This window comes from Fringilla coelebs, assembly GCF_963513975.1.
Source record: "Fringilla coelebs genome assembly, chromosome: 14".
Taxonomy (NCBI): domain Eukaryota; kingdom Metazoa; phylum Chordata; class Aves; order Passeriformes; family Fringillidae; genus Fringilla; species Fringilla coelebs.
The window spans coordinates 8,742,112-8,757,217 of record NC_140040.1 but is presented as its reverse complement, the minus strand read 5'-3'; the positions used below and the strand labels follow the sequence as shown (position 1 = coordinate 8,757,217).

At 38.3% G+C, this 15,106-nt stretch overlaps 1 protein-coding gene across 4 annotated transcripts in view; it reads right to left on the bottom strand.

Moving 5' to 3' along the window:
* Positions 1 to 816: 816 nt before the first annotated feature.
* The window catches only part of SLC7A6 (solute carrier family 7 member 6), a 36,803-nt gene continuing 22,513 nt past the window's right edge, over positions 817 to 15,106 (bottom strand). For all 4 annotated transcript variants that reach the window (XM_084215453.1, XM_084215451.1, XM_084215450.1 and 1 more), the window contains 6 exons: positions 13,425 to 13,548; positions 5,731 to 5,834; positions 4,603 to 4,699; positions 3,813 to 3,962; positions 2,956 to 3,139; positions 817 to 1,786 (listed from right to left, as the gene is read on the bottom strand). In XM_084215453.1, coding sequence (XP_084071579.1) covers positions 1,692 to 1,786; positions 2,956 to 3,139; positions 3,813 to 3,962; positions 4,603 to 4,699; positions 5,731 to 5,834; positions 13,425 to 13,548 — 754 coding nt within the window. In that variant the 3' untranslated portion in view covers positions 817 to 1,691. The remainder of the gene's footprint in view (positions 1,787 to 2,955; positions 3,140 to 3,812; positions 3,963 to 4,602; positions 4,700 to 5,730; positions 5,835 to 13,424; positions 13,549 to 15,106) is intronic.

Genomic DNA, 15,106 nt, shown 5'->3' with positions numbered 1-15,106 from the left:
GATTTTAGGCTTACAGCTTTGGAATTACATAGACTATTAATCACCCTGTCCATGCTGCAGAAGTACCTTTTACTTCTGTTTTTATTTCTAGTTTTTCTCCCGGCTACTTGGCTGTCAAGATCTAGTATCTGCCACAGAAATCCTGTTATAGAATGAAAAAGTGATTTCTGAGGGATTTTAAATGGTCATTTTCTAGTCAACAGCACTGAAATTTATAAAGGGAATTTTCCCTCTGCTGAGGTAACTCAGCAACTGTGTCTTCACTGAACAGTTAACAAATGTTTAGAGGCTTCAAACTGAACGTTTTAATTTTGGAAGTTTCATAAAACCTAGCAGAAATGTACAAAGCTGTCAGAGCGCCTCTCCGAGCGTGTGCTCAGAGTCACCCCGGCTCCCTCTGGCACTGCAGGCAGTGAGGGACACTCTCCTGTTGCTCGGAGGGTCGGGAGAGCAGCTCAGGCTTTCACCTTCCAGACGAGACACAGCACGACGTCGGTAGTAGAAGGAGAGTGGACTCCAGTTGGGGCCAAGTCCAGGTTTATTATGGAGCTCAAAAGACACTCATAACCCCAGTGATCCAGCCAACTGAAGCCCCAGAATGGCTGTGCAGGCTGTTATAAAGAGGGGCAAACCAGGGCGGGGTTTGCCCACCTGCCAATGGGGATACAGGAGGGCGTGGGGATCAGGGAAACGGGCAGGTGGGGGGACCAATAGGGAGGGACCAGCTGAGGGAGGGGCCCCAGTGCCTGAGCCTATCACTCGATGCCCTTGGTAGAAGTTTCTGGAGGGAGGGGATGGGCTGTCGAGTGATGGACAGGGCACTGGGGAGGGGTTAAGGGAAGGGTTCGGCCCCATTTGGGGAACAGGGGGAGGGGGTAGGGAGAGTGACAGTAAAAGGATGGGAGGAGGCAGCAGGGGCAGAACCATTCCGACAGGGGGAACTGGGATAAACCAAAGTACAACTTAATGCAACTAAAACATAGGAGAACACAATACAACACAAAGTACTAATGAGTTAACAAGAAAAAAATCAACCATTAATCAAATCTTCAGTGGCAAGGTACTTAGTTGATTAAATCCTTGCCACAGTCAGATACATTTCCATGTAGCATACAGAATAAAATCTTTAAGGGAGAAAGGTTGGTTCAGTCTATAAATAATGGAGCAGAACTTAATTTATCACTAGGGGCTGAAAAACAAATGAAGTAGTTTGTTGTGACCAGTCTTCTTCTGGGAAAATAACTGAGACAGTACAGCAAATCATTTCATGCAAGCATCCATCAGAATTAAGCTGGAAATTACTTAGTCTTTGGAGTCAAAGTGGGTTTTAGTCTGATGTGATAATGCATTACTTCACCACCTGGTTCTGCAGAAATCTAATTTGATCCATTAGCTCTTACCATTTTCATACCAATTCTAAAGAAGAAACTGTATCGACACACAGCTTGTGTGAGTAGGTAATGAGTCGGTAATCATTATCCAATGAAAACCTGCCCTGAAAACATGCCACAGTTTAGGAGGATGACACAAGGGCATGACCCACGTTGGAATCCATCTGCAAGTAAGAATATTTTCTGCATTTCTGAAAGACCACCAAAAACAGTTTTTCTGTGTCTTCCAGTTCCAGCTCTTCCCTTTCGTTTGTATAATTGCTTTATCCTCCCTCCTGCTTCTTGTAATGGCCTTAAACTTTACTTGGATTTGATTTCTGGTTTCTTTTCTTCGTTTGGGTCCATCTCTGTTAAAACACAGTAACAGAGCAGCTGTATGTTTCGTGTGACTGCACCTGCAGAGAAATTGGAGACAGATTAGAACAGCCACCTATCTCAACTCTAATTACAAAACACATCTGACTAATGAAAGCTGTCAGGAATGCTGTTTCACCTCTCTTTAGGGAAACAAACAATAAAAGCTAGTACAATAACTGTGTCCCACTCATTTTTAACAGAATCTTAAACTGTTCTGTTGACATCCTAGGGTGTTCTGCTTCTTAGGAACCCTGCCAAGTAACTGAAGTAAAATCTTTTTTCTCTATAATTAAGAGTGTAAAATTGGTGGAATAAAGAAAGTAAATATAATAGCACACAGGGAAAGCTACAAGATTACTGAGTATTTACATACATTCTACTACTGCAGCACCACATCCTGCTTTCAGGGTCAGGTTATGCTCTAAACATTCCTTACCACATCCCTCATCATGTCTGTCTCACACAGTGACAATAATAAAAGAACACCGATGGAGAAAAATTGAAATTTGTGTAATTTAACTGCTGTAATTCAACAGAAGGCAAAATTCCATTCTTTACTGACATAAAATCTATCTATTTTCAAATAATGGATTCAGTAAAGCTGGACAGTTTGTGCTGCCAAGAATGTTCACGCTTTTTACAATCATCAGTCTTGGTTCAAATAAAGACTTTTTCCTGATGTTTTGGCTATTGCTGAATAGTGTTTGAACAGTATCAAGGCTTCTTTTCTTTCCTCTTATTCAGCTCTTCCTGCAGCTGGCAGGATGGGAGAGTGCAGGAAGTCTGGCAGGAAGAGCCAGAACAGCTCACCCATACTATGCAAAGCGCTGTTTCATGCTATCTGGTGTCATGTCCAGCAATAGAAAAGGGTTGAGCAAGAAGTGTTTGCCTGTGGGAGTGTTTCCCCATACAGCTATTGCTTGGAGACTGGCTGCACACTGGGCTGCCTGTGAGATGTGGGATTGATTGCTTTTGCAGCAGCAGGGCTTTTTCCCCTCTTCACTTACTAAACTTTCTTTGACTTGACCAGCAGGTCTTCCCACCTGTTCTTCCTGTTCTGTCCCTCGTGCTGCTGGGGGTCCTGATGAGCCAGCCCTGGGTACTCAGCTGGGTCAGCCCACCACAACCGTTTCCATGAACGGACCAAGAGTCACCTGCTTACTTTTCCTCATTCCTAACAACATCTCCAGCTAACAAAGAAACTTACCCATAATCTTGTTAATAAATTGAGGTCTCCTTGATGCAGGTAAATAGACTCCCAAGAAAAAGAATGGAATTCCAGATAAAGCAATGGCAATTCCAATCACTGAATTTATAAAGTCACTATAGAGTGGCACTACCACCAGAAATATTGTGCATATACAGAATATTATTGGGAAAGCCAGACTCAGCTGTAGACAGAAAAAAGAGAACACAATGTTAATGAAATATTCACTATCTATAGTTCCAAACACTGTGATACAGACTTTTCTGTCTGAAGCCCCACCTGTAGAATTCTCTGCTCTTGCTCTCATATATCTGGCTATTTAGAACTATAAGGAAATTGCAGAATTATTTGCTAAATATTGCAAAAGTAAATCAAGTATGGTAACTCTGCTGTGCTGAAAGAAAGTGCACAGTGGCATGAAGTGTTTTTAGACAAAACCAGTAAAACTTGGGAAACAAGAATTACTGACTTTTTTGAGTATCAAAGTATGAGGTTACAGGATCAGATACCATCGGAGCTAAAGGTGATCCACAGACTTACTTAACTTGAGCATTTCCAATGAGAGATTTCTGATGCTAGATAAAAGGCTAACTACTAGGTTAGGCTCTTGAGACATTCTCCAGTGGACAGACAGAAGAGGTGCTTATTGAACTTATTGAAGTATACTGACACAACAATCTCTTGTTCTTACCTAGCAGACAAGCTAACTTTCATGGTACAACATCAAAGGGAAACCACACTTTATGTCCTGATCAATCTGTAACCTTTAGACTTAACATGTATGGTCCAGATTTTAGACAGTACTTTTATATTATATAGAAGGCAGGGATTTGAAACAATTGTGAAATAAGTATTACCTTAAGAGGTCTTGGCCGATCTGGTTCTTTCCAACGTAGATATAACTGCCCAGCAATAGACAGACCAACAAAAAACCAGTAACTGAAGCTGAAGTAATTAATCAGCTTGAAGACATCTTCCACAGCCAGGTAAATAAGGGTCATAAAACACTGTCAGAAAAGAACAAGAGTAAGAATCCAAACACAAAGATTTGAAACTTACTGTTTATCCTGGTTTTGCCTTTAAGTAACACCTTATATTCCTTAGTGTCTGGCATAATTTTATGCCTCAAAAAATTACTCTCTCAGCAATCACCTTGATGATAGTATATTTTATCTCTTGTAAATTTTTTTTTAAGTTTTCCTTTCAATAATTCATATTCTTGTTCTGAAAAAGTTGCCTAAATTCATTGACTGAATCACAATAAATGACATTCTGCTTCAGGGGACTGGGTTTCTCAGCTGCATTTAGATGCAGTAAGGATCTGAGAGAAGCACTTTGTGCTCTAGGAATTATTCAGTCTTTTATATGCAATATATCAATTATTAGTTGCAGTTTCAGTTGGCTGAAAATGCAATCCATTGTAAACAGAACACATTTCTAATGGCATGGCCTTCTGCTAAACTGATGTTCTGATTTCAGCATGAAATAGAATACGTACATGGACTAGTTCTTTTATACTTTTCTCATCTTATTTTTTATACATATATATCTGTGTACATTTTTCTAGCCCTGTGTTGAAGCTCCATTTTGAGAGAAGCTGTGCTGTGTGTCCCATCTAATTAGTTGAAAAGAAAAGCAATAACTTGCATTGAAGAGCAGAGCTGGCACAGGTGTGAACCTCTGTATGTGGATCATAGACAACAGATCAGGAAGGTGACCTTCCCGAGATCCTACAAAAAATAGCCTGAAAAAAAGCAGTAAAACACATGTTGAGACCACAGGCAAGAGAGAATATATTACAGAAAATCAAAGAATAACACCAGTCAAAATAAATATTTACAACACTGAATTTCTGTCCTTTAAACTGGAACCTTCTTTTAAAGATGTACTGTACAACAACCATTAGAAGGTAGGTAAGCTTTTAGAAACAAGCTGTTAATGACCATAAAAAAAAAAAAAATCCTCCTACAGGTAAAATAGGCAGTATCTCCAGTAACTGAAACAAATTTCTATTGTTTCACAAAATTCTAAAAGCTAGCACTGAAATCATTCCAGCTTATGGAAGAATAGTTTTCAATGCCAACCAGAAGGGATTGCCAAGTCCCTAAAACGATGTCACTCAACCACATGCTCAAAAAACAAACACACAATTTTATTACCAACTGTTCTATATTGACTGCTTCACCAAATGATCATATTTCTTCTCAGTAGAGGCATTGCAAATTCATTCAATGGATAGGAAGAATATTAAAATGCCTGAATAAATCTGTTTAAAACTTTTGCTAGTTACATCCACAATCAGTGCTCAAAGAAAAGGTTCTATACAGTATCCTAAGTTTTCTGATTGTAGCTTCATAGCAGTAGCAAGTTTTTTAAGGTTTTTCCAAGTACAAAGTTTTAAAATAGTGATTTTAAAAGGTCCGTAAGTTTTAGATAAATACATTTAAAAACAAAACCTTGCTAGAATTATTCTATCAATTACAATGGAAGGTAATGCAAACAATCGGAAGGCCTGAGGACTCACCACACAGACAAAATTCATTTGCTCTTAGAATTATGCTCTGCATACACTCAGGAATGCTTTGGGGAAACAAGGCAGTGTTAAGGATGTATGTACGGACACACAGACGTTTATTTAGATCTGTGGTTTTATTGTGGCTATTCATTATAGGTTGTGTTTAAAAAGTATTTTTGCCTCTCTGATAATAGATAACATAACAGTAACATGTAAAAAGACTTATGAACATTTGTCAAACTGAAAGAGACATGCAGTACCTTGATGATGCTAGAATTGAAGCATTAAGTCCACCAAAGCAAGAAAAGGCTACAGCAATGGGAATTGTCCAGCTGAACATACCAAATATCCTGTCAGCAAATGTCTGATGAAAGGGAAAAGAAAAGGAAACATGAAAATATCTGCAAAAAAACATATGTAAAACAATGACATCAGAGCTTTTGTAATACACTTGTATGGAAACATAGTAACATAGTTAGGATAGTCCATAATGCAGCACAAAAAAAATCACACAGCTGTCTTATTTATTTATGGATTCTAAATAAGCACAAACTTCTTTAGTCAAGCATCTGAACTCATATTTTCTGCTCACAAGGGAAAAGAAAATGTTTTGAGAATTTTCTTCCCAATCCTAATAAATTTTATTATCTAAATGACCTACAGAACACAAGTGAATATTCTCTGGATTACTAAAAATATTACCTAACCAAAAGGGAAGTGCCATATTGCAGTGAATAACCACTGCCAACATCACAGCTACTGTTGACAGATTCTATTCTAGGACTCTACTTTAATTTCCCTTTTTTTTTTTCAGTTTCCTAAGCAGCATCTTTTTCATTAGCTCCACTGGCAGGGCCTCTGGACTCTACGCTCACAACTTGGCAAGTAACAGAGCAAGTGATCTTATCAATTGTTCAATACTTGATGCTGCTAGACAATACTGCAAGAAACTGTGCTGACTGTCCATGGTAGAGCTCTGAAACCAAGAAGTCAGGAGCATCAAAGTTTCACAGCAAGTGGTAAGAGCCACTGATTGCCAGCAATCTTGGATCTAAAACAAAAACGCACAATAATTTGCAATATACTGTCCTGGTCTATTCCGTTCAACCTCCTGGAGGAGAAAAAAGGCAGAGAGACCTAAAGTATCAGACAACATACCTGAAACATGAAGAAATTTAGTTAATGCAGACTGACAGGAATCCCACCTCCCATCCTGGTCTGAGCATTGTACATATCTGGACACTAGCATGAAGTTAGGCAGAAATGCCCTCATTTGTATTCAGAGGACATGGTGGAAGCCTTCCTACCCATCCCAAGCCTACCTATACCTAACTAAATCAATTCCATCATTTCTTTTACAGAAGCAAAGTAACAGTCATAGTAGCAAAAGAATCATGTCTACATTAGACAGCATGAAGTCGCTATTTAAGGAAACAGAAAGGTACATACTCATGTATAAGTAGTATTCAAACAAAGATTTGAACATTTTACATCTTAGCAAGCAGCAATCTAAATCTTTTATGAACCTTTCTCTGAATCACTTTCTTATCTCTCCTTGCTTTATAAATTTCAAGATCTTCAGACATAAAAAGCATAGATAGTAAGTCAGCTTTCTGCAGGTCTGTCTATTATAAAAATTTTCTTCAGTTTATAGTATTTCAGTATTTTTAAACGCCCTTGTCCTCCTCTTCAATGTATTGGTCTTCATCATAACATTTATGAGCTAAGGAGCTCAGTCAAAGGTGATAAACACTCAGAACTGCCCTTTATCTGTACCATATGAAGTTATCTCTATTCAACAGTGGTCAAATTTTGATTTAGTTACTCCAGGAACTAGATCATCAATAGCAGTGCACTACAATCTGTTTTCTTAGATGTTTTTGTAGGTCAAAAAAGCCTAAAAATTGCTTTGCCCATCACATTATCCAGGTTATGGGTCAGAATCCAATCTGCTGTGTTCCATCCTTAACACTAAAAAGCAGAATTTATTCTATCCCTTTGTGTAGTTTAGTTGAGCCCCAAAGGCAGACAGGATTTCCTGCTGCTAGAGGACAGTGCAAAACCACATAATCACTTCAAGGGAACCTTGCCTAAAGGCTCAGCGTCGATGCATCAGCTGTGTCTCCCTGGTTCTCAGAAAGGCACTTCTCTTCCTGAGCTATTTTAGTTTATCCATCTTAGCACAGCTTCCCTCAAAATGGAGCTTCAACAGGGTGGAAAAATGCATACAGATTCCTACAGATATTATAAAAAATAACATAAGTATAAAAGAGCTAGTCCATGTAGGTATCTACTTCATGCTGAAATCAGAACATCAATTTAGCAAAAGGCAACGCCATTAGAAATGTGTTCTGTATACCATGGATTACATTTCCAGCCAACTGAAAATGCAACTAATAATTTACATTATTGTATATAAAAGATTTCTGCTGCTCAGGAATGAATAATTCCTAGAACCCAAAGTGCCTTATTGCATCTAAATGCAGCTGAGAAACCCAGTCCCCTGAAGCAAAATGTAATTTGTTATGATCCAGTCAATGAATTAAGACAGCTCCTCCAGAACAAGAATGAGGACAAGAAGAAAACTCTAGTAAGCAATTGTTGTAATATTTTAAAGGAATATTTAAACCTGAACTGCTGATTTCTGAAGCCAAACAATAAGTGAAATTACCGGACACAAAACTCCTGGAGGATTTTTTTGTTTTAATATATAAAGTTAAGCTACAGAACAAGATGTTAGAGAATTAAGATGTTTAGTAAAATTGCCTAAAGGATAAGCATTTAGATAAGTAATATTAACAGCTGAAGCTAAAGAAGAGAGAAAAAAACCTATTAATACAATCTTATGCTGAAAGATGCAAATTAGCTGTTGTACCATTTGGAGAAAGTCTTTCCCCCCAAAGATGTTCTTTGCAAACATTTTCTATTTCCTTTTGAAACATCTGGAAATGGGCCAGTGTGAGTGACAGGTGCAGGACTAACTCAAAGGCTATTTCCATCCTGTAATTTGTATCTAATTGTTCTAGGAGATGCTAATACTGTTCCATGCATCTTGGAAAACATTTAATTCATATAAACAGTAAAACCCACAAACTATATACAGACCAAAATGCTACAGATTCAATGTATTCTGGAGGCAGGCTATGTTCTACATCAACTGTTGATCCAGCTCAAAGCCTAAATAAGTGATTTCCCTAGAGCTGTACAAGTCAGACTCTTCCACAAAGAGAGTAATGTAGTGACAACATCTACCAAACACTGTCATTTCCAATGTACATTCTAATGCTGTAGTTGGGATTCCTCACAGAGCAAGAGGTAGAGAAACTTCAAGAGCTAAACTTGGTGAGGCAATACAAAAGACTATTTTAAATGAGAATCATCTAAAAAAAGTTCAGCGTGGTTTGCCAAGCAGATCTATCTGCTTGCAAAATGATCTTTCAGGAAAACAAAGTTGAAAGGTACCTGAAGTTTGCCTAATCTATCTATTGATAATAACATGAACATAAAGACCCACCTGCCTTTAGGCAGGTGTTTTCTGACAGGGTTTCACCTTTATTTATAACAAAAATCAGCCAAGTTCATTACTACTACTCAGACACTTGAGTACAAATTTATAAATCCTTCAATACCCTCCCTTTAACAGATGCCAAGAAATGTCTTCTTCAAAGCTCAGCTATAGTCTCTTATGAACAAGACAAACCCAAAGATCTCCACAGCATTTCTTGCTAAAAGAGTTACTGAAGTCTAAGTAAAAGCAGCCACAAGAAACATTCACTGCAAGCATATCAGAGGATTATTTTGCATAAGAAGGCAGGGTAGAGGAAAGTACAACACAAAATCAAGTTATCAAGCATGCACACTGAGTGCACTGCACCAAGAAGGGAAAGGGGGAGGGAAAAGTAGAAGAGTTAGTGGTTGCTTTCTGCTAAAACCACAACTGTAAAATCCTGGATCCTCCAGAAATGAGCCAGATCTGGGCTTTGAGCTGAGCTCCTCACCAGTTCTACTTTAACTACCACTACTTCTGGGAGTTGTAAAGTGCATTTATAAAAACAAATGAGCTGGCAATGGAGGAAAGAATAGAGCATTCACAAAGGTATGTGGAGGATGACAGAGGAGCCTACCTGGAGGGAGCTATAAGCAGAAACATTTAGTCCACCATAACAGGAGAAAGCCACCACTATGAGGATGGATATCATCTCAGGATTCTTCTGAGAAAGTCTAAAGAGCAAGAAGGATTAAGAGATTAAATTGTCATCTCTGCTATAGTCTGACAAATCCTGTAGTCCAGACTTGAATTATAACTGCTTCTAAGAGCTTGGAAACAGAGAATTCAGAGAAGTGCTGATGTAACCCTTGCAATTACAGATACAGTTCCTTTATGCCCTCCCATCCATTGAATATGTAAGGTATACATGGATACATGCACACTGTAGGACAGGCAGCTGGAATTGTTCCCTTTAGTTTTGATTCTTTTTTTTTTTTCAAACATCAGGGAATAATAATGAAGGAAGAGGCTTTCCAGCCATGCACTTCTCAGCTGAACTGCCCTTATTTAATCATAACGAAAATGTTACATTACTCCCAGAAGAATGGTCAAAAACTGAATTACAGCTTTGTTTCAAGGCATGAATGACTGAATAAACTACATTTTATTTTTGTCTTGGGTTAGTTTGATCTCATGATCATCAGCTGGTAAGTTGTGAATGGTTTGCAAGAACACTTTTTTGTCCTTTTAAAGGTCCAAACAACAGTTCTGTACAAACAGGTTGAACTAAAAGCAGCAGAAATTCCAGCATCAAGAGCTGCCACAGCAAAATACACAGGACGTTGCCTCACACTCAGTAATTCAGGCACACAGATGAGTAGCAAGACCCACATTCATATTGCAAATCACAAGATGAGAACTGTTTCATCACACTTAGCTGCACATTAGAAGTGTACTTAAAGGCACACAAGAAATGTCAGACTACACTGAGAGCATATGGAGCCACAAGCACATGTGAGGCTGGCAAAGCAGCACACAGTATTGATTGGAGGGACAAATGGAGAAATGCAAAGAGAATGTAGCCTAACATAAATAAGAAACTTATACCAAAAAAAAATACCCAAGGATTATCAGGTGTTTCTATTAGGAAAGTTTAAAAGGCATCTACAGAGCCTCTTCATGAAACTCATTTCAATCCTATTCCCCAGGAACTTTTCCAGACCAAGTTCTATTAACATTCTGACATGAAAATCATATAGAGCAGTAAGGGGATATATATGAGCAATCTGACTGGTATTTTGGAAACACAATTAATTCTGCTTTGAAATTTCTCTTGAGGTGAAGAATAAATACATTCACACATTAGAGGAAGATATGGCAGTCAGAACTACAATATGTTTTCTTAATTTTGAGCTTCTGAGGACTATAAGGTGCTATTGCCTAACAGAAACAAACTTGATTTATGGCAATCAGGAAGCTGCACATGCAAAAAAAAAGCACCTGAGCAGACGTTTTCTCCCACTGCCATAGATTACATTGTTAGGATACTGTATGACATCTCTCCCCAAATTAGATTTAATGTCACATATATTAGATGAAAGAGTGCCCTTCAACCAAACCCAGAAAATTGTAAAGGTGCAAAAGAAAACAATTTAAATGTGTCTCCTGTAATTCTTGTTTCAATTACCATGCTGTTGATCAATTCTACTCAAACAGACATAATTCTCTCGCTGTATTATTGGCAACCCCTATACTGGGAGAAAAGGTACCACTGGAGTAAGAAGACCAGTTTAAAACTCCCACTTCATTTTTAGGTCACTGAATACAATCTTATGGCAAGAGAACCAGCACTACTCTGCTGCATTAATACACTGCATTCCTACTTTAATGTAAATTGTCTCTTCTGTACATCCCATATTAAAATTTCCAATGTCAGCTCCAACAGTAAAACATTCCATTTATATTTTCATGGAGGTGCTGAAGATATTTGATCTAAACCTTCTTAGGTGTTTATCCTCTTCTCAGTATCTCTCATAGCTAGCTGTAGAGCAATGGTTCAGTGTTTCCCAAGTCTCTTACCTATCTCATACTGAAAATATAATACAGCATTCTCAAGTTCAGTTCAGCTTTTCAGCTTGGTCTCCAAAGCCAGAGAACTTCCATGCAGCTGCCATCAGGGGTGTTGCACAGGCAGTGAAGTACAGCTCCAAGAAAGAAGGAAAATAACTTATGAACAACTCTCCCTCTAAAAGCAACTGCCTGCCCCTAATGGAGAGTTCTTCAGTTTGAAGGTATGGAATGTGCTCTTCATCCAAAGAAACCTTAATGGGAAGTGCCTTTGCAAGCAAAGAAGAGGAACATGACCCTGATGGGTAAGGACAAGCAGATTTTCCTTTTCAGAAAAGAAGCCAGTGAAGGCAATGAAGGAAGAGAAGTAATACCCAAAAGGTCTAAGAAGAACTTAAAAATTTCTGTCTGAATTCAGTTAGAAAAAAGATACTCAACATTTATTAAATACACCAAAGAAGAATAAAACAGCTAAAACACGCAGCCTCCCATGTTCCAGTTCATTGAGGGAGCATGGCAAAGCAGAGCAAGCTTGCTCTAGAATATGAGAGCACCAGGGTGAACGGATGGATCTACATTGGACTCACAGGGTGATATTCAAAGATGCAATTGAAGTCATCCTCTTTATCCTCAGTTTGCTGACAAAGTTGTACAGCTCCAAGAAAGATGACAGCTGGCTATGCAGGACAACTGTTTGCTTCAACCAGTTTTAGCTCTTCCAAGTAAAAGAAGTAAGCTGCCAAATACTACCTTGATTGAGTAGGAACTCAATCAAGACCCACAGGCATGACCAAACACAGGAAGCAGGTACCAAGCTGTGCACTGGCAGCCAGTATGCTTCCCGTCAGGAGAAAAAACAGCCCAGAAAGTGCTTGTGGAGCCAGCTGCCACTTTCACAGACAAAAAACACAATAGTAGTCTCAAACAACATAAAAAAGGTTGTTCAGTAATAGTGAAAGATGAGGTAAAATGTCTGCTCTTCTTTATTTGTGTTTGTGCTACAGAGTAATTTTCATCTCCATAAAAGTTAATAGCAGAGATTGTAATGGTTTCCATAAGGAGGTAAAACAGAAGTCAACTGTGAAACTCTGACAGGAATCACTGAAAAAGTGAGTGATTTGACACGATCAGCAACCATCTGAAGAGCATTTGCAGAACTTTTAAGCTGGCTGTTGCAGTATCCTTTAAATTTCTTCAACAAAAAAGCTTCAAAAAATCCATTTCTTAGCCCCAACACTAGGGCTATAGCACATGAAGCCAACTGTGTCGTAAAAGGAGGGCATTTTATAATTTCTTTTCCCATATAACCCCTTGGTATGATTTCTTTTGCCTCACAGCCACCAAGAAAAACAGCACACAATGTGATCTGGAAAGATCCATTCATACTTCTTTTACTCAGAACTTGCAGTCCATTCAGAAACCGGAAATAGCTTCACTCCGGTCCCTTCAAAGCCTCTTCACTGAAAAGGAGAAAGCCACTTCACTTCTTCCCAAAATAGCAACAAGGAGGCTGAAATGTAACTGCTGCTTGATTACACCAGAGACTCTAAAATGTAGCAATATTACCACCATGTTTCTTTAAAAATTAATGGATGTAATTTTCAACCTACACCAATTTGCACCAACTACATAAAGGGCAATAAGCAATCTGTATCTTGTATCACATGTAGAATATCTGAGCAGATGAAAGTGCCTCATTTTCATCAGATTTTTTTGAATAGCTTAATTCTCACCTTCTTTCTTCATTCATCCACTGAATACAATGCTCTAAGTCTTCTTAAAGATTTCACTGAGGATAAAATTCTGTTTCATCACCCAGAGAATGTAGTTTTTGCTCATATCCTTACAATGATTTTTTAAGCATCTCAAACACTCACTTGTAACACTTGGTCAACTTACCACTGCCACAGCATCACTAGCGAGAACAGCATGAGCATCCAGCACTGTATAGTAAGCTATATTGGTCATAATATAGATAATAGTCACAATTGGCATAGACACTGCAATAGCCAGGGGCAAGTTCCTGTAAGACAAAAAAAACCACCAAAACTCCAAAACCCATAACTGCAGAAAAAGAAAAATTACATTAGTAACACATTAAAGTTATTTATTTGTATCATTTACAATACAGAGAAAAGTAATGAGACAGCATAAAGATTTCAAAAAAGGTATCTCTGGAATCAGAGTTTGGTTTCTTTTATAACTAAAAATCCTAATATAGAAGACTGGAAAAAAAATCTGATTTTTATAGTAACTTAGAAGCTAAATTATGTGTAAGAAGGGATTCTCTGCAACTGCTCTTCAAACACTCTAACTTCAAGGTTTCCACCTCTGTAGTAACAGCCTTCAAACTTACATGCTTTAAATGATTTCCTAATGTCCATGTTAATTACCATATCTATAACCCAAAGAGGCAGAGCTCTGAGGTTCTGCACTCCTTCTCCCTGGGGAATGGGGCAGTTCTTTCAGCATTTACTTCTGGAACTTATGCAGGAAGATTTATTAAACCAAACCCCTGTTCTTCACATCTGCACTCATCACTGCAGAGAACAAACTAATTGGGCTGCCCAACAGAGATGCAGATCCAGAATTGCTGAACAGCTATGAGCCCCAGCATGTGGTGTACCCTGCTAGCAAACACATGTCTAGAAAGCTATACACATGCCAAGAGTAACAGGAAACTGCTAACCTTTAGATGTGAGTAGGTAAGAGTTAACTGTGAGATAAACTCACAGCCCTGAGTGTGCAGCTCCACAGAAACATATTTTTAATGTCAGGCTTTGGCTTTTCTCAGTCTTGTTCTTCCCTCAAACATTACAGGAATATTCAAACATTTCAAAAGGGGAAGCAGAATTGAGAGTGTTACTCTCGCATTTGCCCAGTTTGAAATCAAACACAGCAGGATGACAGTGATGTGTGTTTGCCATGAACATTGTTTTTAATAACAACAACAAAAAAACCTCCAAAAAAACCAAAACCCCAAAGCATAAAAATTATCAGTCTGACTGAAACTTTGAAAGTTTCCTCAAAAACTTCCTGAGGCCCAGAAGTCCAGCTGTTTCTGTCTGCTGCCATGGAAGCAGAAAAACAAACATAGCCCACAATCCTCCATATAAATCAGTAAATTAGTAACTGGGAGTTCTGACTCTTCTTTCAGGTAGCACACTCATAGTAAGAGACCCATGAAATCCAAAGAAGCAGAAAACTGTGAATTTAATTCAGAAATATTACACAAGGTAACAAAAATCTGAAATAGCATTTTAAGGACTTTGCATCAACCAAGATTAATGCCAAGGGACGATGTCAAACATAATTTGTGGATTGCAACTTTTGGGTGGGCAAGCATAAAGGCACTACCAATCAAGTGAACATGAAAAATATGTAATTCTTGTAGTAATTTTGTAGAAGCCCGGAATACCTCATTATTCCCAAGAACTGTCAATGCAGAAAGCTGGAATTTGAAGTTTACACTTTTAGAGTATAAATTCATGGAAAATATGAATATTCTTAAATATGAAATCAGAATGATTGCACAGGTAAACACAGACCACATTTAGGTTCCACTGCAACAATGACACCTA